General features: G+C 45.5%; 2 protein-coding genes across 8 annotated transcripts in view; one reads left to right on the forward strand and one right to left on the reverse strand.

Annotated features, from left to right (window-relative positions):
- Cd247 (CD247 molecule) overlaps nucleotides 1-11140 on the forward strand; it is a 70488-nt gene extending 59348 nt beyond the window's left edge. Inside the window, exons 2-8 of the mRNA XM_075988500.1 lie at nucleotides 3987-4090; nucleotides 5292-5348; nucleotides 6251-6331; nucleotides 7390-7422; nucleotides 8138-8194; nucleotides 8937-8972; nucleotides 10093-11140. Of these exons, the coding sequence (XP_075844615.1) occupies nucleotides 3987-4090; nucleotides 5292-5348; nucleotides 6251-6331; nucleotides 7390-7422; nucleotides 8138-8194; nucleotides 8937-8972; nucleotides 10093-10158 (434 nt within the window). The 3' untranslated portion in view covers nucleotides 10159-11140. The remainder of the gene's footprint in view (nucleotides 1-3986; nucleotides 4091-5291; nucleotides 5349-6250; nucleotides 6332-7389; nucleotides 7423-8137; nucleotides 8195-8936; nucleotides 8973-10092) is intronic.
- A 1396-nt stretch (nucleotides 11141-12536) lies between these two features.
- Nucleotides 12537-24430, reverse strand: part of Pou2f1 (POU class 2 homeobox 1) — a 148379-nt gene continuing 136485 nt past the window's right edge. For 5 of the 7 annotated variants that reach the window (XM_075988498.1, XM_075988495.1, XM_075988497.1 and 2 more), the window contains one exon: nucleotides 12537-23793. In XM_075988498.1, the coding sequence (XP_075844613.1) occupies nucleotides 23483-23793 (311 nt within the window). In that variant the 3' untranslated portion in view covers nucleotides 12537-23482. The remainder of the gene's footprint in view (nucleotides 23794-24430) is intronic. The other 2 variants (XR_012912082.1, XR_012912081.1) reach the window with 2 other exon arrangements.

Below are 24430 nucleotides of genomic sequence, written 5' to 3' on the forward strand. Positions count from 1 at the left end.
ATCTCTCAAACACTCAGCTCATGAGAAATAGACTCCCACCTTGACCCTGAGAGACTTTCTAAGAGGCCTACACTCCTTCCTCATGTCTCCTCGTGAGAAAAACCAGAATGAACCAGCCGGGTTTCCCAGCACTTGCTGAAGAGATATGCACCAAGCGATGTGATCACCCGTCACTGTGACTGCGTGTCCAAAGCGAGGGCCGTGCATTCACAGGTGGGGTGGGGGGGATTTCTGGAGCCTGCACTAAAGATGAGATTCTCCTGAGACGGAGGGCCAAGGAAGCATCTGGAGTCAGGGGACACTCCAGCTTTGCCGTTAACTGGCGTGTGTTCCTGATGAAATTGCTTCAAACTTCTGGCCTCAGTTTACCAAGGGGCAGACCGGGCCCGATAAAAGCTTTCTACCTGCCTTCTGGACTCCTAAACTCCATCAGACACGGGAAGTCATCTTAACAGCAGAAGCTGTGGTCAGATGGTTTGAGGTAGTCTTAGAGCAGATACCCAGCTCCTCAACCGGATTTGCTACAAGGGGAGTTTGGTGTGGGGACACAGCAGGGTGTATCAGCAGCCATGACAGGGCCGGGCTTATTAAAACCTAATCCCTGCTGTCAGAAGCAGATCCCAGCTGGGAGACACTAGAGGAACGAGATTCTCCTAGGACTCCTGTCTCCCCAGGCTGCCCTCTGGGGCTTAAAATCTACGCTGACACGGGAACCAGGGCTCTCGTGAGGTGACAACAGCGTGCTCAGGGGTGGCTAGGCTCACTCTTGCTAATGATCCAGGACATTAGTATCTGAACTGACAGACACTCCTTGAGCTGTCTCTGGCTGGCTGCCCTGGGGGCCTCCATCAGTGAGTATCTCACACGGTCTAGTCCAGGTGTCCTGCCAGAAGGCAAAGACACCAGCTTTTTAGTCACGGGCTTAAAGCAAAAATAGAAGTAACCTTGCTAGCTAACGTTAGGAGGAACAAACCAGGTCCCTCTCCTGGTAGGTATAGCTGTATCTAATCCTCCATCAACAAGGGGCTAAGTAAGCTTACTCCCTTCATACAGAGAGGAAACTGAGGCTTGAGATGCTCGGAGCCAGGGGCGTGGAGCCAGCCGCTCACTGCCTTAGAGCAGAGAGACAGACAATGAATGTGTTCTCCTCTCCAACGGTGACATTTTCTCTTGTGTAGATGGTATGGTTACATAGCTGTGGAAGGCGAAATTTCCCTCTTCGTGCTCTGGCTATAGCAGCTCGGCAGATACAGGGTCTCCCTCCCCAGGTTCTAGCTCAGCCTCCACAGGGAGCCTTTCTAACAGGCAAGCTGGCTCCTGGGGGCTGTGGTTCTGGAGTATGGGCACAAACATAAGATAAAATGGCTTTCCCATCGTACAGGAAAACAGTGCCTTAAATACCTCCCGACAAGCACTCGAGTGCTGTGCCTGGCTGGCGTGGGATGTGGTAGAGATGTGATAGGATTTGCTAGCGGCTCAGGGGAGGAGATGGTTGAGTCTTTGCCTGCGGGTGGGAGGGGGAGAGCACGGTCACCGTGACAAGTGGCGCTGTGAAGAACTGCTGCTGGGTGAATGCCCTCAATATCAGACACCATTGCCCTTGCTGAGGAAACAGAAACCCTGCCATTCAGAGGGCTTTAGGCCCAGAGAAGTGAGGTTATTTTCTAGGACCAACACAGCTAGGAAGAGGCAGGTGAAACGTGGAAGCCATCTATCCCCAACACAGCCTCTTTCTAGTTCTGCAACCCCTGGCACAGAGCCAATGGCCAACAAATAGCTAATAAATTATGTGGCTGACACAGGTCCTGAGTTCTTGTCTGGGATTTTCCTGGGCCACATCACGATGCTTTTGAGGCCACCCCTCTAGTGCATATGGGACTGAGGAAAGGGAGGCCCCTGCAAGGCTTGGGCTAATGTCCTTTCCTCGCCAGCCCTACACGTAGTGCTTCTCTTGCTGACCGTTAAACTACGCTACTCTTTTAAAAGGGAGTAGGAAGCCTTGTCTCTATTACTCATCTTTGGGGGCCGGAGAGTGCCCAGCTCCCCGCCTGCCCCCAACTGTGCTGACTCTGCACAACACAGAGGTATTTCTTCTTATTTGTTCTAAATTTACTATCCAGTATTTTTTTTTTTCTGTTCTCATTTCACACGACAGGCAGCTGAGCGATTTTCTCTGGGCTCTCTCTATGAATCTCAACCACCCTGTAAATCGCCACTGACATCTTTCCAGCCCTGAAAGGAAATGTCACTCTTGCTTTGGTAGCCTTTATTGGGGGGCTGGCTGGCTTCTTAGGGGCTCTTGGGTCATTATTAGAACAAGGAGCAGCCTGGGGCTTGGCATCTCCCCATCACTGAAACATACCCTCCTTTCAACTGTAGGACATTTGATGAATGACCACCCTGGGCATGGGGTTGGGGGCGGGGCAGGAAGCAAAAATGAATCACAGCCATTGGCCTCCAGGGCTCACAGCCTGAGAAGGGAGGTCGGAACTTAAGAGAACTATCCAGGTGCATAGACTTTGCATCCTCCGCCATTCACCGGTTACCACTGGGGAGCTCAGGTGGCAGGGCATGGGCATGATTTCTGCGGGTGTGGGGCAGAGCTGGCAGTGGTGGCCCAGAGGAGGAGCCAGGTGAAGCCAAGGTGGGCACGGCAGGAATAAGAAAGCCCCTGCGAGGTTAATGGAGCACAGGGCATAAGGGACAGGAGGAAGGGCTGGGGTGTGGCTCCATAGGGACTGTGCTCCCTACCAGGCACGAAGCCCTGGTTTGATCCCCAGAACCACCAAGCATGGAGGGGCACACCTGCAAATCCCAGCACTTCAGATGTGGAGGCAGGGGCATTACAAATTCAAGGTTATCCTAGACTATCTAGTAAATTCAAGGCAAGCCTGGAATGCCTGGGGAAGCTGGAGAAGGGACAGGGTGGTGGCTTGGTCTGGGAAGGCAGAGCCTTCCTGGGGCAGCACAGAATTCCAGGGTCTTTGAAGTGTCTGGATCATCATCGTTTCTAAGCAGGGACTGTGGGAAGTTGACAAAGACATCTCTGCCTGGGGCTAGGAGGGATCTGGGATTCGAGTTGAAGTTAAAAGGATGGAGGGCTTCAGAGAGGTGGGCATGGGGACAATGAACGAGAGTTAAGTCACCAGCTTCCATGGAACGTGTGGACAGCCAAAAGCGCTGGGTACCTGCAATTCTCAGTGTGTTTCTGGTGACGATCCAATGGGGCCTTAATGGTTGTGCTCCAAGCCACAAACACTACACAGAACAAACACTGAAGCTTCCGACCTGTTTCACAGGACATACCTAGCCCCAAATGACACAGCTAGGTTTAAGGCAACGCCTGTTCACCTAATCCACGGTCTCTGCCCCTATGTGGCTGGCCAGCAGCCACCAGAGGGCGCTCCTGCCTCTGGAGACAGGCTGGAAAGCCATAGAGACCTCTGCTTGTGTGCTTCTCAGGCAGGGGCAGATGAGGGTTTTGTGACACTGGGCCAGTTCTCAGGTCCAAGTGCTGCACACGTCACCTAGTAGGGGGCTCATCAAGATCAATAAACAGGCTTTGCTTGCTGACGCGGTGTGGTTTTTTTCCCAAATAGGATTGCTAACTTCTATTTAACTAACGTCTCTCCTCCCCCTCACCCCCTACCCTTATCTAGAGATAGTGTCAGCTACACATGCTTTAAGCGCAGTGTAACAAACAGCAGAAAGGCAGGGGTGGGGGGATTAGGAATCCATCGAATTAGCGAGAATGGCTAAACAGAAGAGGTTCCGAGCTAAAAAGTGTAGGCTGCCTGAGCTTAGAGTTCAGTTTATGCAAGGTCTCCCATGCCGCCAAAGCAGAAGTTCTGTGGACAGTTTCATATTTCCCCTGGTCCCCCCCCCCCCCATTCTTCCCAGGCTCTACCTGGCTGGCTGCTGCAGGGCTAGGAGGGGTGTGTTCCTGTAAGCTCGGGCACAGCTGACAGTTTTGTCTCTTGCCACAGAGGCACAGAGCTTTGGTCTGCTGGATCCCAAACTCTGCTACCTGCTGGATGGAATCCTCTTCATCTACGGTGTCATTGTCACAGCCCTGTACCTGAGAGCAAAGGTGGGTTCCCCTGGGCTCCTGTGGGGGGGATGCCTGATGGGGCTTTGGCACTGGAGAGTCTCCAGTCTGGGCTACGCTTGGTGTGCATGGGAAAGGCAGGGGACGGCCAAGTGTGCACAGTGGGTGGACTGTCCCCAGGTGGCAGACAGGGCAGGTGCACTGGTGAGGAGGGTCTGTACGAGTGCCTGGACATGAGAGTGTCCCATGGCATCTGCTGGCCAACGGGAGACTTATGCCAGGTAGTGAAGGACAAGAAAGTGGATGAGTTGAGGTCTCTTCTTGGGGCCTGCTGCTGAGCTGCTTGCTAACCAAGGCCACACCAGCTTTTCTCTCCAAGCCTCAGTTTCCCCATCTGCAAATGAGAGTGATGGATAACACAGTGATTCACCAGGCACCAGAAACTATGAATTTCGTGGAAAGGATGTATCTGGGGCAGACAGATGTCTGATTCGTTCAGGGCACTATAACCCATTTCCTTTCTGGCATAAGATTTTATTGGAGAAAGTCTATTTATTTATTTACTTGGAGATGATGCCTAGTTGATTTGTAAGGTTCCTGCCAGAGCTCCGATTCTGTAAAAACCCTGTAGTTCCTCTCAGCTTAGGTGGCATGTGTGGTTATGCCAATTTTGGGCATGTGCTCATGACAGTAAGCCAGCACTTAGGAAAGGGCTGGCGATGATGCCAGCAGGCCAACTTAGCAGGCAGCTGTCTACCCTAAGTGTCCCGGAGTCTTTGGAGAAAGGAGTGCAGGAGAGTGCTCCCTGGAGGAAGGAGTGCAGGAGAGTGCTCCCTGGAGGAAGGAGTGCAGGAGAGTGCTCCCTGGAGGAAGGAGTGCAGGAGAGTGCTCCCTGGAGGAAGGAGTGCAGGAGAGTGTTCCAGGAGAAAGGAGTGCAGGAGAGTGCTCCCTGGAGGAAGGAGTGCAGGAGAGTGCTCCCTGGAGGAAGGAGTGCAGGAGAGTGCTCCCTGGAGGAAGGAGTGCAGGAGAGTGTTCCCTGGAGGAAGGAGTGCAGGAGAGTGCTCCCTGGAGGAAGGAGTGCAGGAGAGTGCTCCTGGCTCCCAGCAGGCAAAGACTGAGAGCCCTTTTGGCACAGGGGGAGGGCCAAGGCCTTTACTTGGGATAATTAGCTACTTTTAAGACTAAAGTTGTAGAGACATCTTGGAGATGGAGCTGCATTGTGATTTTCTCTGCTCTATTGCAGTTCAGCGGGAGTGTAGGTGCTGATGCCAACCAGCAGGGTTCCAACCAGATCTACAATGTAAGTTTCCAATCTGCAGACCTGCCTGCACAGTCTTATCCTAGGACCCAGGGAAGCGGAGCTGTAGGTCTGGTCCACAGTTATCAGCCCGGTGACTGGTGGCAAGTTGTGCGATGCCAGTTTTCTAACCCAAAGACTGGGGAAGCAATGGTCTTGTCCTCACCGTAGCACAGAGCGGAGCATGATGGTGAGATGCAAGGCATAGCCCCGCCTCTAGTGAGTGAAGTCCCGCCCACCAGCAATTCTAGAGCGCACCGAAAGGCAGTGGGTCCGCGATTTCCTCTCTGGGAGCCTTGGTTTCACTTGCTAATGAAAATGTTATCATGAGCCCCAGTAGACAGCTGAGCAGGAAGGAAAGCACACGGTAACTCGGGGTTCCTGCCATACACCATGCTAGTATCAGCTGTTTCTGAGGTACTGGCATGAAGAGGAAGCAGTTTTCACGACTCTCATCTCTCTCCATGCCTTTTTTCAAAAATTACATGTCCTGGAATTGAAGAGTCAGCTAGGAGTGGTTAGTGCTCCTACAGAGGACCCAGGCTTTTCCCCAGCACCCATATGGCTCTCAAACACCTGTAACAACAGTTCCGGGGGGGGGGGTCTGAGGCCTCTTCTGCAGACATGTGGTGCGCAACATACAGCAGGCACACACATGTACACATGACAAATAAAATGTAAAATGATTTGAACTTATTGTGCTCTGTGTGTGTGTAACACGATGCACACATATAAGTCAGAGGACTCTCTCCTTTCACCACGTGGGGCCTGGGGATTGAACTCAGATCCATAGGTACCTTTCCCACAGAGATACCTCACCTTCCCCACGCTGCTTTTTGGGAAACCAAAGCCCAGTTTCAGTTGATGAGGTTCCGTTCTCCTGAATGTCCCATCTCCTGTTGTAGGAGCTCAGTCTAGGACGAAGAGAGGAATATGACGTTTTGAACCAGAACTGGGCTGGGAATCCTGAGACGGGAGGCAAAGAAGTAAGGATCTCCTTCATCTCTGGGGTGGGAGGGCTTTGAAGGTGGGCTGCTCATCCTAGCACAGAGGGCGCTAGACTCGCAGTCACATGGCTAGGGACTGGGACAAGGGGATGACAAAGAACCTCTTGCTGCCAACCCCTCCCTCTCTTCTTGGTTCCATTCTGCATCATAAGAAGCCCGGTCATGGGTAATGTCACCCTAGTCTTCACCCTAAGCTCCGTTGACCTCTCCTCCGCTGCTCCTTAGCCAACCCAACTGTACACATGATAGCATCACTTGCCTCCATAGGACAGCCCTGATGTCAAGATAGACACAGGAAGGGGCTAAGACCTGTATTCTGAATACCCTTTTAGAACATGGCCACCTCAGCTCCAGGTGACTGTGTCCTCTGCCCTTTGTAGATTCCATTCCTGTAGGGAGGGGAAGGGCCAGATGACTCCTCTGTTGGGCTAGAGGCCTCCTAATTGCAGGGGTCAGGACAAAAGTTCAGTTTAAGGTCAGTACTACCCAAAGCTACCCAATGTCCTCAGTGTCTTTGGTCATACCTGTCCACTCAGCCCTGACCTAGGTCCTCTGAGTTCGGTGTTGGGTATACATTGCTAGAGGGCGTGGAAAGTAGCAAAGTCCCTAACCCCTATTCCATCCTCCAACCTCAGCTCTTCTCCTTAGGATCAGGAGGGGGAGGGGAAAGGCAAGGAGGGAGGGTGCCAGAGCTTCCCGTGGCCACAGCTCAGTAGAACCTGATGAGCATTGACTGGCTGGCTGGGCCTTGAATGAGGGGACCCAGCCCCTGTCTCCCTTTATGGTGCATATAGGAGTTCTTTAGCAGGGGTGGGGACGGCTGAAAGACCATCAGCAGATCGCCCCTAGGGCCTGCCCAGGTGGGGACGGGAATGTGTGTGCAGGAATATGCATAACCAAAGAAGTCTAAGGCGCAAGGCTGAGGAATGTGGAGGAGACAGACACAGGAAAAGGCAGTGTGGGTCAGGCAGCATGGGGTCCATTACACTTTCCAGCCTGATTTCTCTCTAATCTCTCTCTTTTCTGTTCCTTAACAGAAGAGGAGGAACCCCCAGGAAGGCGTGTACAATGTACGTAGGAGAGAATTCACCATTCACTCTAGAGAGCTGGAAGAAGGCTGGGGGGAGGGGCTGTTCTCCCTTCAGTCTTTCCATCTAGGCCAGGCCTCCCCTGCATGGTTATGTGTCACCTGCTGGTAGGTTTAGAACATCCCTTGAAGCTGAGCAGGGCCACTTTTTTTTTTTTTAATTTTAAAACCATGGGCTCTGAGCCTGTCCTGTGGTTGGGGAACATGGTGGGAGCTGCAGCTGCAGGCTAGGCTGGGCTGGAGTGTGGAGCCGGCATGTCTGAGGGGATGCTGAGCCCAAGGGCTGGAGTATTCCGAGCACTTTCTCTCATTGCCAAGTCCATCCCATCGCCACATCAGGCCACAAAGGTGCCACTCCCACTGGTGGGACCTCACAGTAACTGGCCGATCACAGCCTGTGGTATTAGCTGTGGAGAGATGACTTGTTCAAATAAATGACTCATTGCTCCTCTTGAGCCCTTAAGTTGTCCAGTCACCCACACCTATCCTGTACGGTTTATTATCTAGAGCAGGTAGACCAGAGAAGATTCTCCAGTCAGGCTGAGGAGCACAGGAGACTTAGTTGTGGGCAGTAATGTTCATAAGTCTAGGCCTTAGAACCTCGAGGACCAGAGCCTGCCAGCTTGGGAATCCAGAGGCTTCTGGGGAAAGGCCCATTCTGTCTCGGTTAAGAAAATACATCGCCTCTCCTCCTTTAGGCACTGCAGAAGAACCAGATGGCGAGCGCCTACAGCGAGATCCGGGTGAAACAGAAGGTAAGTGCTGCTCTTCCTCGACACCCAGGTAGGTGCCTTCTGGCCTTTCGGACATTCCTGCTAGTCTTCCTGTTCCACCTGTGCCCATGTGATGGCTGCCAAAAGTGAAGGTGTCACTGGAAAGTACATGAGACTAGGGATGGGCTGAGATGTCAGGGCTAAATGGCAAATCTCAAATCCATGGCTAAGCTTTGCTGGAAGCAGATTCAAACATTTAAGTAATGCCACTGTTCTGTACTTACTGTCCGGGGACACTGGGTCCTAGGGGAGAATGAAAGAATGTTCATTAATGATTGCATAAGGATCTCAAAATATCCAGAGTAGAGCACTGAGTTCTGAGTAGGCAGGCGACTCTGTATGATGAACCGGCTAGCATGTGTGGACAGTATCTTCCATGGGCGAAGACATCAACTTCCCTTGGCAGGAACAAGGTTTGAGCTAACTCAGTATCAGAGCTCAAAACCATCACCTAGATGCCAGCCTCAGTGAGCCTTTCTGATGACAAGATTTTGGAGCTGTGTGGAGGTCCCAGATGCCAATGATCTGAGTTGGACAGTGTGAACTTAACTGCTATCTGAGGCACATGTCATCTTATTCTATAGAAGCAAAGGTCTGGCCAATGGCCTTCTGTACCAGAGGAAGGGATGCTAGCTGGGAATTAGTCCCTTCTGATCCTGAATGGGGCAGTTGAGCAAGAGTGAGTGCTACTGCTGATTCTCCTCCTTCCTAATCTTGCTTACAGAGGCAGAAAGACAAGGGGCACAATGACCTTTACCAGGTAAGAGCTGTTGTCCACTTCCTGGGAGTGCTGTTCTGACATGGGATAAAGCTGAAGCTTCCATGGTTTGCTTGCTGGTGGCACCAGCCCTTGTCAACAGACAGGGAGAGCAAACCCAGGGCACACAAGCAGACCGGAGGCCACTCCACTGCCATTATGTCTCTATAGCCGGGCTGGGATCCAGTTGTGGAGGCAGATACTTAGCTTTAACCAGAGGGCTGCGGGAATTCCATGCCATCTGGGGATAGCAGACAATAGCAGCTATCTAAAGAATGGGACGGGAGCCCCCAAAAGGTGCAGGCAGAAGTAGGTAAAGGACCCTACACAGGTGATTGGTTCCTTTGTCCACTGCCTTAGCTTAGCTCTGCTCAAAATCCTAAGACTTAGGAAGATCTAAGAGAGTGAACAGAAAGATTGAAGAAAGAAAAATAGGCAGCTTCAAAAGAGAAATGTTGTAATCAGGTGCCTGGTTTATGTAAATGAGTGAAAATTATGCAGACTATGTGCAGAGAACCCACTTTCTAAAAAGAGATCCTCTGTTGGCTTCGTCTTTTTTGTTGCTGGGCTTGCCCAAGTGCAGCTGCTTACTGGCAGCGCTGAAGCTGAAGTCCCGTTGCCTTTTCAGTCCCTGGAACAGAGAGAGGCTTTCCCACCCGTGAGACTGGGGCCAGCGTTGCCTGCCTGTCCAAACAATATACCACAGTGGCCAGAGACTAGAAACTCCTGAATAAGGACTGAAGTCAAGGAGCCACCAATTGCCCTATGACTAGTTCAGACTTTCTGTGGGCCCAGGAAGTACATTCTCTGGAATATCCCAGATTCCAGCTTAGTATGTTACATGGGGAAGCTGCCTTCCTCTTTGGTTGGATGGGGAGTCTGATAGATCCCTGGTACTGCAGGGGATAGTGTTTGAGAAACTGACAAAGGGTGAGAGCCAAGCTGGAAAAAAGTTGCTTCAAAGTCATTTTAGCAGGACAGAGAACCCACCTTTCTGTCAGCCTTCTGAGGCACGAGGTGATCTTCTCGGGCTGCCAAAGGCAGTGGAATCCATGATGAGCTACAAACAGTAAACTTGTGCCTGTGGACTCTTGTTCATTCTTTTGTGATTTGCTTCCACCAGGGGCTCAGTGCGGCCACTAAGGACACCTATGACGCCCTTCATATGCAGACCCTGCCCCCTCGCTAAAAGCCAGGGGATTTCCCACCCATAGGCCTGACCTGCTGTTGACTGTGAAGGACAGAGGACAAAGCGTATACAATTCAGTTTATTAATTTCGCTGCCACTATTTTATGAAGAGGATGCTTCTGGTTGTCACACCCGTCTTCTCCAGTTCCAAAGCACAGTACACAGAATGTCGTCCCTGAACTCTCTAAAGGGAGCCCCCCTCACTCTCTTACCTCAGCCCAGTTCCCACAGCAGAGCCAACCCCTAGCCAGGGGTTCGGGGTGGGGGCACTGACATCCTTCCTTCCTTTCACAGCTGAGTTCAGTTTGCTTTTTAATACCCCTAGAGAAGGCCTGGGTACTGTTTGTATTGTTCTATTGATATTGACTTAGTTTGCTCATGCTGTAAATTTGGCTTCTGTTGTCATCCTCCCCACAGTCAGGATGACCTATATAATTAGGCCACGTTGTAAAAGAGAGAGACAGGTAGGAGGGAGCCTAGGCAAGTGTCAGCCAGAAGAGACTGAAAGAAGGGAAGCAACATGCTTGGAAGGTCCCCAGCAGTTACAAGGGGCCTCCTTGTATCAAGCGTAAATCTCCCAGCTACCGTGCCAAGCACTCCAGGAATGGAAAGATGCCTTATCTTCATGGAAAACACACTCATAAGAGTGCAAATGATTTGTGCACAAACTGGCACAGAAAACAGGACGTCACTGCATACAATAAACCGGTAATAATAAAGCCAAGGGAGTAAGAGAAAAGGGGGCAAGTCCTGCTTTCTTTCCGGAACTTGGGTCACTGCTTCTTGAGTGGCAAGAAGACCAAGCCCACTCAGGTCTGCAGTGCTCACACAACAGTGGTACAATGAGCCAATCAGTGGACTGCAACCTCATGGTAGAATTAAAGTGCCTGTGACCATGGATGGAGGACCCACTCATCTTGGGGGTTTTAATTTATACTAAGTAAACCCTCACTGTTTTGAATAATAAATGCTTTGCTAAAAATGTTGTTTGAAGCCTTATTTCAGTGGTGAAGCCTGGGTAGTAATGGAGACAGGAAGTTAGCAGGTGGGTACCAGTAGATGAAGCCATCCTGAAAGTTGCCATGAGGATGTGGCATTAGGCTGGCAGTTGTGCCTCCAGATAGGGAAATGCCCGGCCTCGTGACTGAGCTGGAAAAGGATGGTGGGAAAGCTTCCTGAGGTGAACTTCATTACGGAGTGCAGAAAAACTCAGGCGGGGCAGTAACAAGTAGAGCAGAGCATCCAGGAGTGAAAATGGAGCACTATCACTTGTTTCATAGGATTTAAAGCATGTTAAAAACAGTCTTATCTCGTGGTTAAAATGTAAAGCCATGTGACTTAAAAAATCATGATGAATCAGTTCAGTGGTTGAGAACATTTGCTGATCTTGCTGAGGCCCCAGGTTCAGTTCCTGGTCTTGGGAATGAGAGCACCTCTTCACAGAGAGCACGTGCTCATCACCTCATCTCATGGAGAACTTCTTCCTATGGGGCCTTGGGAGCAGCTAGAAGACAGCTTATAAAAGGAAGGGTCACAGTCTCACCTCAGAGGTTTGTCACATGGAGTTTGACTATCTCTACCAAAAAGGATGTTCAAATTTTGAAACTACTTTAAAAAATAACTTCATAGACTTACATGCAAGACATAAATATTAGAGGGAAATAATGGAAAATAACAAGTTAATTTGACTTAGGAACAAAAAGTAGGTCCCACATCTGCCTTTTGGCTTTGGCACTTTTGTCATTTTGAGATGGGTTGTCAGCATATGCCTGTCAGGGGTACCTCCCAATGCTCAAGTCTTCTATCTGTGGGATTCTCCTTTCCTCAAGAAATCAGTGAGCTCTACCAAGTGCCAGATATTTGTGTCTAGAGCAGAGGCTTAGGTATGCGCATAGCAGGGCCGGAGGCCAGTTCGAGATGTGCCACTTTCAGAGGATCCTCTCCCACCACCTCTGGTTCAGGCCTGGCATGAGATGCTAGAGGTATCTGGGTCTGTCAGTCAAACGACAGAGCCCAAAGAGCCAAGTCCAATCCCAGTCAGCAGTCACACACACAGTGATTCAGACGCTCCAAGGAGTTCCTTTGAAGGATCAGTCAAGGGCCAGTGTGTTTGATAATGCAGAGCAGTCAGGTCTGAAGGAAATTCCTGCTACTCAACTCAAGGTTCCATTGAGGGTTTGGGTAAAGAAAACAGGGGCTACAGCTCACTAAGGAAGTCAGAGGGTAAGTTTTATAAGACTAAGCTTCTTAGACTCTGAGGTTACTAGGAAGACCTGTGGAAAGAAATGATTTGGAAGGCCCATGTGGTTATCTGTGCAACTGCCTGTGTAAAGCAGCCAGAATACCAAGACAGCAACTTCACAGAGATACAGACAATGTGAAAACACTTGGAAAATGGTTTAATGTTTTACAACAGAAATTGCAACTGTACAGTTACAGTAAGTTTAATATATATAAAAATTACAGCAGACAAATGCATCTACACAAACCCACCATTTCATTCTGATTCACTGGCACCCACACAATCTCTCCCAAGCCCTGGCCCCTCTGCCAGCCCCAGAGGAGGAAATCACATAAAGGGCACTTTTACAGAGACAGCACCGCTCACAGTCCCCACCACTTCCCCAGGCCTCTGGAGGATCAGCTAAACCCCAACAAGTAGAACTGCTTGTGTTTCAGGTTTCTCAGGGGGCACAGATAACAAGGACCAACACTCCAAGTTATCAGCTGACTTCTATAAACTATTCCCACGGGAGGAGAAATGGCTACAGACGCTCTGGGGCAGTGAGGCTACACAATAGCCACCCAGACTGCAAAGTCATCTTAAGGAGAAATGTAAGAGGACACCCAATAACTACTCAGGAATTCTTACTGCCTATTACAGCTGCTGGGCAGTTCTGGAAAGAATCACGTACATTATATTGTAAGTTTCCACAAAGAAGAACTCAAAGTCACATTTGAAAGTACACAAAATAACATTTGGGGAGGCCAAGGTGCCAATTTCCCTTGTGTTCCTCCCTTGACAACAGTGGAAAAACACCCCTGAATCAATATTAATTAAAAAGGGGGGGGGGAGAGTGAGGGAGTTAAGATATTTAAAGACAGAAATAAACATCTTTAGAAAAACACAATCACTGTCTCTTTAAAACCAGACCCCAGCTGGGCAGTCATCAGTGACTCCACACTCGTGTGGACACCGTGGAGATTATTACTGAATAGTATGTACACTCAGAACCTTTCATTTTTATTACGAACACCTAGGCAGTGAAAACTGTTATGCTAATACATACAGACACACCCAAAACATACAAAAATACTATTATTTCAAACTACCAAGAATGGGACAGCGCAAGTTTTCATGCTATGACTTTAAGAGCATTACACTGAAACAAACAAGAAGTTAAATGACATTTTTCTTTTAATATCCTGGAAATATACCAAAATATACATCTAAGCTTTGGAATTACTGAGGTTAGACTAATGCAAGTGCTGGGTAATCGTACTTAATACACAAGTCTAAGGTTCTGCAGGAAAGAAATTGTCTTTGGTATCTGCATCAGGCTAATATTATTAACATTTGGATTTTGCTTTGGGATAGAGCTTGTATGACCCTAGAACCAAATACCCCCCTCCCCCAATGAACTGAGATTAAAAAGATCCATGTAAAAATCTCCTTCATTTGAGACCCCCCACCCCACCCACCCCAAGTTAAAAAGTCACAGGCATCTACCTAGCACAAAGGTTATGAAATACAATGCATAGTTGCACAGTGGTGCTGCAAAAGGAAACAAAACTACAAACAAGAAAAGAAAAGTTTGATAATTGCTCTGTATGTTTCCTCACAAACGGGACAGCCACTTCCAAGCAGTTCCAGTAAAGAAAAGAGAAAGAAGGCTCAGAAGGGCCCCTTGGGTGTGTAGACCCAGCCCCAGAGGTGAAAGCACCCAGCAGAGCAGCCAATTCTGTGCCAGTGTCTTCAGCGTCCCCATTCTGTGGAGCGGCCATCATGTAGCAGCCCCAGCTCTAAGGCCTTGTGCTAAGCTCTGGTGATGACCCTGGTTGTTGTCAGAGGGGTTGTGGTGATGGGGTTTTGGCTTCGGTTTTGGAAAATCTCATGTGCCAGTATTTTTCATGCATGTTCTGCTCACAGCTAAAGAGTCAAAACTACTGAGCAGGCACCTGAACAAAACTCTCAACTTGGAAAAAAAGCTTGCTTGCCCTTTTGAGCTGGTCAGAGGTGTCTCCACCTGCCCTTGGGCATGTCTCCAAGTGCCAGGACGCCACAGACTGGATTGAGGCTGAAGACTTCCCTTTTCTTTGGTTTTTTTGTTTGTTTTGAGTTTATACAATCATTAAGAAATCTTTGGTTTTGGCTGGAAATGGAAAAACAAAACAAAACAAAGAAACCACCCTCCCCTGGCTTATAGCAGCAGTGTTATGACCTGACCTGGTTAAGCTTCTTATTTATCCCCCCAACTTTGGGAGTGGGGATTAAAAGTTGAGAACTACATTCAAAGAAAAGGTTGAAAGGGCCAGGAATGCAGCTTCCAAAAAGCCCATTGGATATAAGATTGTCAAATAATAATAATTATTATAATAATATCAACAATAAACTTAAATATTTGGTTGTTTCTTTGTTTTTGGTCATGTCACACAGGAAACAAGAGAAATGTGTATGCGGCAGTCATCTTAAATGAACCTTTGGGTGTCCTTTCTACCAAGTCTTGGCAATGAGCAGAACCCCAATGTTCAGAGGAAAAGGGTCAGCTGTGACCCCACTTGGAAAATGCCAAGGACAGAAGCTGTGTGTGTCTAGCAGTTGGAAATATGGGGCAGATGGGGGAGAGGAGAGCTGGCAGTCTTTGAAGGCAAGGTAGTGGGGGAAACATAGGAGACCAGTAATGATCCCTGACAACAAAACAAACAGGAGATTGCAATTTGCCCTCAGTTTGTAGTAGCTTCAAAACAGAGACATTCAGAGGCTTAGGGGCAGGGCTCATCCCACCCTAGGCGACAGGTCTTATGATGCTATAGGCCAGAGTTCAATGTTGCTGAGAAGAGGGAGGGCAGACTTGGCAACTCTGTAGGGTCGAGAGGAAGTTAAAGCAAATTACTTAGTCACGAGTTAGAATGAGGTATACGACAGCTCCTGGACAACTGGTGGGCAAGAAAACCCCACACTTACTCACCTAGCCTTCACTACTACCACAGAGAAGAGGAATGACTGAGGTCCACTCTGGGAAGAGGTACCTCCCCCAGTGAGTCCTCCTGTGGACTGAGTAATGCACACATTCCCATGGAAGCAGAGGTAAGGAGTGGGAAGAAGGAAGTCTTTCTCTCACCATCTGGTCTTAGAGGAGACACCATTTACCATTTATATCGTATAAAGCCAATGTTGTAATATTGTCACAGTCTTGGCAAACATGCCACCCCCACAATGTTTGCAATTTTATACCTAACCAGGCTAGCACTAACTAGTTTACTTTATCCTTATAAAACATGTGCCTTCTGCAGACTCATGTAGGAATGGAACCCAAGACACACTGCCTCCAACCAACCTAGCACAGTGCTTCTAAGAGAGACAGTCACACCAGTGTGGGAAAGTGCATTTTGTTTCTGTCATTAATTTTCAGACCTGAGACACTCTCAGGGCTGGATGGGCACTGACCGTTTTTATCTAACGAGATCACATAAGGAGCTTCCATGCAGATGCTTCCTTGTTGAACCAGCACTGTAGCCAGCTGTCTTGTCTGCCTGCAGACCTTGGGATACAGCGATGGAGATCACTACCACTGGCAATTTAGGAGAGAAGCTCTGAGCTGCTTTTGTGAGGTTGTGGTTACGTTAAACAGTGATGAACAAGTAAAGAAAACAAGGGAAAATGTTACAGCAGACCTCAGCTTCTCCTTTTCCCCAGTAAATTAGTCTGGGGTTCTTAACTTTCTGACAGTGTCCTGGGTTTAAACCAGAAGGTAGCAAGGGTGGTGGAGTCCTGTGCAGTGTGGGCAGACTCAGGGATGCAGAAGAATCATAAACGGCTTCCCTCCCTGAACCCTGGAGCTTCACTTTCACAGTCGAAATGATGTTCATGATGCATATTGTTTTCCCACAGCATTTGTTTCAAGTGCTCTTATTTTAATATCTCTATTACCATATAAACCTACCTAATGCTTTGAAAAGTCACACGACATTAACACTACTTTTATATAATGTCAGAATAACAACAAGTAAAGCTTTCATGAAGTTTATCAACCCAATCACGTTTGTTGGACCATTAGTAACACGTGTTTTTTCCTTCTCTCTCCATGTCTATGTTTATTTATCAATAGTATTCCTAAACAATGAACATCTTAATTTCCCAGAGGCCATATCTTAAAAATACTGTAGAGCAAAATAGCTCTACAGGAGAGTAAGAGAACATCATTTGGCTTTCATGTAGTCTGCTCTTCATAATTAAATATTGACTGTTATCTAACAACCTGCTATCTAACAGGTTGGATGGACTAGTTTTATTTTTAAGAATTAGATAAAGAGAAATAAAAATTCTACTGCTATTTTTTTTTGCACTCCTCAAGTTTCTTGCTCGGTAAGAATATCAATGCCATGCTGAGCAATTCTAGTAGTGTCCACAGAGCAGCAGGGAGGAAGAAAATCAATCTCTGCGAAGCAAGAATGACCGAATAGACATCTTTCCAAAAGTGAGGAAGGAGTGAAGGAATGGGAAGAACAGAGACTAACTTAAGCATTTTCTCTATCCTTTGACTATTTGGAAAGCTTACTGATAAGCAACAGTACAGCAGTGTCTTTGGCATCAAAATCAAATCCCACTCAAGTTCTGTGAGCTGGGACATTTATTAAAAAAATAGTTCTTGAGATATAGTTAGTATCAGAACTCAGGGAGTCAAGAAAGTCTTTTTCCTTTAACCAACATAGTTTCACACTTCTTCCATCTCATCAACCAATCCTTAAACGCCACACCTTACTATAGGTGCCAAGTGTGGGGTTAGCTTTAAACTTCTTGATTTTTCTTTTGTGTTTTGGTCTAGACAGAATTATCCTTGAAATAAGAAAAAGAAATAAGGTTTAAAAAATATTGGGCTACTACTAGCACAGCATTCACTAACATGACAGAGGATGACTCACTTCACCTTAATTTTCCTAGATCAAGATATATCACTTACCTCCTCCTCTCCATTCCTCTCCAAACTCCTTGGACACATGTCTCTATCTGTCTCTTTTCATCTGCACAGTTGGACATGCACAGTTCCTTTGCCTAGGCTTTAGCTATGTACAGAGGTAATGGATCATTAGGAGAGGTTGGTAGGTCTGGTGAGGGGGGGCATGGCAGCCACAGACAAGAAGGGTTGTAAATCTGCCCTTGGGCACCCTGAACTTACTGGACACCCCACATGTCACCCGCATGCCTCTGCACACTGTCCTGCATATCAGATGACAGAGGCCTCAAACCCCCACCCAGTCACAGGGAATATCAAGTTTCCTTTGGCAAGACAGATATAAAGAAAAACACATATGAGCAATATTTTCCTTCTAACATAATCAATTTCTCCTTTCTCCCACTCCAACCCCCCCAACCCTATAAACAGGATCCCGAATACATACAGCATCAATCATGTTTATCAACCATAATAAACATTAGTTCAACTAAATACTACAGCTAGAATTATTTCCACTATTTATAAAGATTTTTTCTTTCACTTACTTGGTTTTTACGTCTAAAACCAGTTCGCAACAATGCTAAGCTATGCTGAGGTATTTTATGAAGGTGCCAGAAGCTGTTACCCACGAGCATTATTCTCACAGATTAAGGTACCACCATTCAAAGAGAAAAAGGGAAGGAAAAAGAGGCAAGAGATCCAGATCACAGAACTGACACATGACTCACAAGCTCACTGCTTTTAGAAAAGGCCAAGAGCAGAAAAGTCAAAATAATTTAAGAATAGAATGCCGGTTAGAAGAAATTCTAGACACAAACCAACTTCCAAGGAACCCCCCTGCCTCCTGGTAGAACTTTATTACACTAACTCTCCATGGATGAGGAGGAGAAGGCAAAGAGATTCCATCAACCTTTAATAATGAAAGCAACTCATTTCTGCTTTTCTATTCAGGCCTGTGTGTACACTGTGGGTGCCATCATGTAAGCCTAGAGTGGCTCTTAGTTTCAGAGAAACAAGCAAAGAATTATTTTTCCTCCTCAAAAGTGAAAATAATATTAAGAGAGTCTTATTTTTACAAGTCTCTGAAAATGATTTCAAAATAGCCAGGGATTTCTTTATATGAACAATATAACATGGTAAATGCTGTTCACACCCACAAATCAAAGTAAACTCATAACAGTTATGAATGAATTACTAAATCAATTTCTGCCCACTTGGATAATTATGGGTTTTAGGTCTTTTAGTATTTCCCTCCCATTAGCACTGTAATCGTGAATGTTTTCGGTTCCAATTAAGTACACTTTATGCTCATCAACTTCAGCAGCCAATTTAAAGTTTCTGAACAAGCTTTCCTGCTGAGTTGCTAAGGTCCTTCCTTCTGTCTTATCAAGTGCTCAGGTAGATTTTGGTCAGAGTTCCTCAGGGCCAGGGCCAACTCAGGTTGCCAGCAGGAAACTGTCTTCTACACACTAGGGCAGCATCTCTCCTATTTTGGGAGAAACATGAACAGGTGTCTCTTTGCCTTCCTATTTCAATGACCTTATTTTTCTCTTGGTCAAGGAAGATTTGTGAGGATTACATAAGAACTTAGACTGTAAACTAAAGCATTTTTTTCTAACATAATATCCCTATATTTACAAATGTACCTGGCGTTTCCAGCAAGTTAAATGTTATCATTTAAGCTAAACTGAAATACTGTCAAGCAAAAACCTGTGCTTCTGGATAATAAAGAGATAATTTCTCCAATTTTCCCAAATAATTGAAGGATAGACATAATATTAAAGAGGTATAATTGTGCTTTTTCCTAAAACAAATGAATGATGATATAGAACAAACTGGCAAGATGATCACACCCAAAATCTTTTAATTGATATTGTCCCTTTAAAAATATTCTATTAAAGCTCATGAAGCACAAATAGGTTGGTCCTACACAAGATGAAAGCCGGATTCCTTTGGTTCTATTTTGGAGTAATAAGTTACATAAACAGGATGGTAATGACCTTCCTGACAACAGATAAGTTTCCTCATTCTAAGGAGCTGCCTATAGAACTTCAGAGACATTCAAGCTAACAGAGCATTCTACTGATTCCTAGAACAGTAATACTGCTCCTGTGAGAAGCCTTATAGATCCTTCTGTTGTCATTCAGATTTACACAGGGTATAAATAAAGTTTCTGCCAAACTGCATTGTGAAACAGATTGAACAATTACATTCACTACTCTCCAGGCAAATATATCACAGGCAAATAGAGTATCCTTAAAAATGTATTTAAAATTAGTCTTTGGCTTACTATGTGTTAACTAATATTCAGGGCTGAAATAAAATCTGCATCAATGTCAGGAGGAGGAGAAAAAGGAAATAACGAGCTATAATAACCTGTCTGGTGTTTCTTCTGGAAATGCAGAAACTCAACCAAATGCTTTTTATTCAAATGACCCCTTTAGTTTCTAGACTCCCTCATAAAAGGCAACACTTTAGCTTAAAAGATAGATCAGTTAATTCAAAAAGCATTTGAGATCATTAAAAAAAAAAAGGTGCTATCAACTGAAAAGTACTCAAGGTGTTTGTGAAACAGAGACTTAGAGAATATCGAGGGTGGTGATGAAGGTGGCTCTAAACTGAACGCCCACCAGCAGGTGTTAGTAGTGTGTCACGTACACATGTACTAAGTACCTTTTGTTTTACAATTTAATTTTGAATATATGAAAAAGGAGAGGGAAAAATTAAAGTTATCTTCTTCTAAAGATTTTTTTCTTCTCAATACAGCACTTATGCTGGTTTTAATGTCTATCCTCAAAGACATTAAAAGGCAGCATTTCTTTCTCAAACCAACTAGAAACTATAGACAAAGGAGGACTGACAAACCATTGGACTGACATGTAAAGTTAATATCATCTTTAAAAATCAAAGTCTGGCCGGGCGGTGGTGGCGCACGCCTTTAATCCCAGCACTCGGGAGGCAGAGACAGGCGGATCTTTGTGAGTTCGAGGCCAGCCTAGTCTACAAGAGCTAGTTCCAGGACAGGCTCCAAAGCTACAGAGAAACCCTGTCTCGAAAAACAAAAACAAAAAAAAACAACAACAACAACAAAAAAAAATCAAATTCTGTAGGGGAATCTTATTTATGAAAGATTCTTTTAACAATATAGGATTAAACAAAACAGCCTTTCTCTGTCCTTTTTAACTCCCTGGGCCAGGTCCCTTGAGACAATACTTACTTTGGTAGCGATTCTGGGCATTAATGCTATAATGTCTAACCTGGTATGGTGGGCAATCAACATTTCTCTCCCTGAATTCTTTCTCCTAACTTCATCACTCCCAAGGGAGGGTCTCTCTGCTAGGAGGAGAAATAGTATTGACAGCCCTATAATCATGTGCACAGATTAAGGTTAGAGTGTTAAGTCAAAATAAAGATTAAACTCACAGGAAAGAAAGAACTGATGGGGAGGAGAGAAATTATTAACTGACACAGCCATTCTATTTACACACTGACCTAAACAAACTAGCTAAAAATCATGGTAATGTCTGCCCAGAGGATATTACAATTTACCAACATAGAAGATAAAAACAAGCAGCAACTTTCACATAAAATTAATCAAGAAAAATGAATAAGAAATTGTCAGTAGCATCTATCTCCTCAATGTGTTTGAACTGCACATTATAACTAGTCCATTAGTACAGCAGCTTGCTAAAATTGACTTTGGTTCAAGCTTAGTTTAAAGAACAAAGCAAAACAAAACCACCCACACCATACAAAACAGGTGGGTGAGCATTTGTTAGTTTCCCTGCTTGCAGTTCATTGATTCTTAAAACAAGTTTAGGAAAAGTTAAGGGTCAGAGAAATTCGGGGGTAAAAATTCAATATCCAAGAAATAAAAGGAACTAAAGAAAAATTTAAAGGGGAACCAAAATGATTCTGACCTTTAATACTAATATGACCTTTCTCTAATTGAATCACAAAAAAAGATACACATTTGTGTCTGTGTTACTGCCTTTCTGAGCAACAGTGCAGAGAGACAAATGCACAGAATCCAAGTTTCCTATGGGCATAAGCAAAGCTATCAGAAGGAAAGTCACTTCAGCTCAGTGCAGACCACAGAAACTGAAGCAAGCACCTCAGACACCAATGGGGACCTTAACTCCAGTAAGGGCAACTTAGATGAACTTCACTGCGATGACCCAGTCATCTGTGAAAATTCTGGTCCAGATAGTATAATAATAGGGCATTGTCAAAAGGGGGAATTTAATCTCTAAATTACCCTCATCCATCTTCATCCATTTTCACAAGCTCTTCCTTTTCAATGGGCTCATTTATGTAGTCTAGAAACACCCTGAAAACAATTACAGGAGCAAATCACTTTTTTACATCAAATAAGAGATGTGTATTGTCACCAAACCTACCTAGCAGGGGCATAACAAACCGGAGACACTAACAGGGTGTGAAGTTCCTGCTCAGCCTTTTTCTGAGGTTCTATAGATCCTTTGCCTAGTCAGGAAAGTGCCTCTGTCAGTCAAAGAACTGAGGAAAGTCTGAGGCTTGGAGGAGCTTCTGAGCCACTCAGCGGACAGGAAGTCTGTGACTCTAGAGCACTGGTTCTCAACCTTCCCAATGCTGTGACCCTTTAATACAGTTTCTCATGTTGTGGTCACCCACCAACCATAAAACTATTTTCATTGCTACTTCATAACTGTAATTTTGCTACTGTTATGAACTGCAATGTAAATATCTGATATGTAAATAGTCTTAAGTGACCCCTGTGAAACAGCTGTTTGACTCCCCCACCTCCCCACGGGGTCAAGACCCTGAGGTTGAGAACTTCTGCTTTAGAGGAAAAGGTGGCAGATTCAGACTCTATATATTGACCTTTTTGGGATATTAATTAGTAGGAAACAGTCCAAAAGAACTTCTTTAAGAAAACAAAGAAGACTTGTTTCTTAGTTTCAGTAAATCAATTTGATCTTGACCAAAGGAAGTTTGGATAGAAAATTTCCATAAAATGAAAACAAACAAGCAAACAAATAAACATCAACAGTAGGAGCATTAAAAAAAAAAAAAGAGATAGAAATCAGGAGAACCACCAAGTCAGGTGTCTGCAGTAGTCTTTGCTCTCCGGAACCAAAACCTGCCCTGCAACAGGCACAGCTGTTCCCATTGAAAGTAGCAGAAAGCAGCACTGTTGCACCAGAGGGTTTGGGCCTCGGGGTTGCTCAATGATTAGGGGTGAGTGAGAGCTACAGTTCAGCAGGAATTCTTCCTACACAAGAGTGCTCCAAAGGCACCACCTGATGGGGAGGAGCGTGTGTGGAGCAGGAGTGTGCACACACTGCCTTCAGCTTCTGCACCAAGCCTCTTGCATAAGTGGCAAAAGAAAATCATTTTCTAGCACCTCTGTAAGAGTCATCAAGGATAAGGAAACCAGCAAGAACATTCCTGGAAGTTAAGAATGCAATTCTCCCTTAACCCCAAAACCCTCCCTCCCCACAGTGTGGGAGCTCACTGAAATAGGATCCAGGAGCAAGAGATAAACATGTCCAATATATATATATATATATATATAAAAACAATAACAGAGATACAGTAATACAGGCCTGCCTAAATTGTACCAGTTAAGAAAGGAACCCCCAACACAATTGATACGATTATAAACACCTTGTTATGACTTAATGGCCTGTACAACAGACCTATAAAAATGATTTTTTGAAAAAAAAAAAGAAAGAAAGAAAGAAAGAAAGAAAGAAAACACAAGACACCCCTTCCTCTACTGGAACTGGTCACCCACCTTCGCTTGTCATCATGACTGCTGGAAATGGGAAGTAGTCCTTTCATTTATTTTTGTCTGTCTGTTTTGGATTTTTTGTTTCTGTTTTTTTTTTTCTTTTAAATTTTTGGTTAGAAAGTTCTCTAATCCATGAAGCAATCCTGAAAAGACATTGTTTTTTTTCTTTTTTCTTTTTTTATAAAATTAGGCAAATGTTGTTCTGTCTCCATTCTTTTTTTTCCTGGTAAGTGTATTTTTTCTTTTCTCCATGTCTCCCTCATCTTCACAACATGGTGGGAGGAAGCCAATCACACCTGTCTGTTTCCTAACAGCTGGCAGCCCTTTATGCTGCACTGGCGAAGGTCTGTGGCAGCCCAGCTCTGCACCCAGCTCACTGTGCCTTGGAGGCAGTGGTGGTGGTGGAAGCAGCCCCACCGGCAGAGGCTACTGTGAATAGAGAGTTCTGGATGGATTCAGCAGAGGTGGAGGAGGCATGAAGGCTGGCTGTAGGTGCAGAGTTTCCTGTGGAGGCTGCAGCTGCAGAAACCAAGCTTACTGGGTTGCTGGTGAGCAGAGAGAGGTTCTGAGGGTTCAGGAACAGAGGGGCAGTCACGATGTTGGGGGCTCCTCCTGCATTGGCAAATACCAGGTTCCCAGTAGCATCCAGTGACGTTATTGGAAGAGAACCACTAGAAGCAAGAGCTATAGACAAGAACCCAGAACAGAAAGAACATTAAACTTCATCCTGAAGAAGCCAAACCACCCATCAGCAAAGCTCTACTCAGCAGCAGAGTATACTCTTCACTGACTATATACTCAATTCTAATGCTCCAATTATAATGTTATTATAATGCTATACTTAAATTACAATGCTATACTGACATCAAGTTTATTTATAATTTTGAAGCATCCAAAGAACTGGAAGTCAGTTTAATAAGTATAAGCAGGACAAATGAATGGGGAAGAATCAATCATGTTTCTATCTTTTAAGTCTCAAGTTTATGTCATTTACTTACAAAGATTTGTTAAAATCCAACAATTCTGTTTTTTCAATGAAATTGACTTAAAACTATCTCCACTCAAAAGACTACTAGTTAAAGTGACTGAGTGTTAAAAATACATTTAGCTTTTAACAACAACTACCATTATGTAACACTATTTGACAAAATTTGTATAAGATGAAAGTCATCTTTCCAAAGGCTTTAGTCATGAAAATTTATATATTACTAAATAAAGAAAAAGGCACAATTTAAAAATTTTGTTTTTATACTTCTAGAGGCAGAACACTTGACTCTTATGAACTGTGCAAAGAATACTGTTTATTATAGGAGGAGATACA

The sequence above is a fragment of the Microtus pennsylvanicus genome, chromosome 10 (assembly GCF_037038515.1).
Source record: "Microtus pennsylvanicus isolate mMicPen1 chromosome 10, mMicPen1.hap1, whole genome shotgun sequence".
Taxonomy (NCBI): Eukaryota; Metazoa; Chordata; class Mammalia; order Rodentia; family Cricetidae; genus Microtus; species Microtus pennsylvanicus.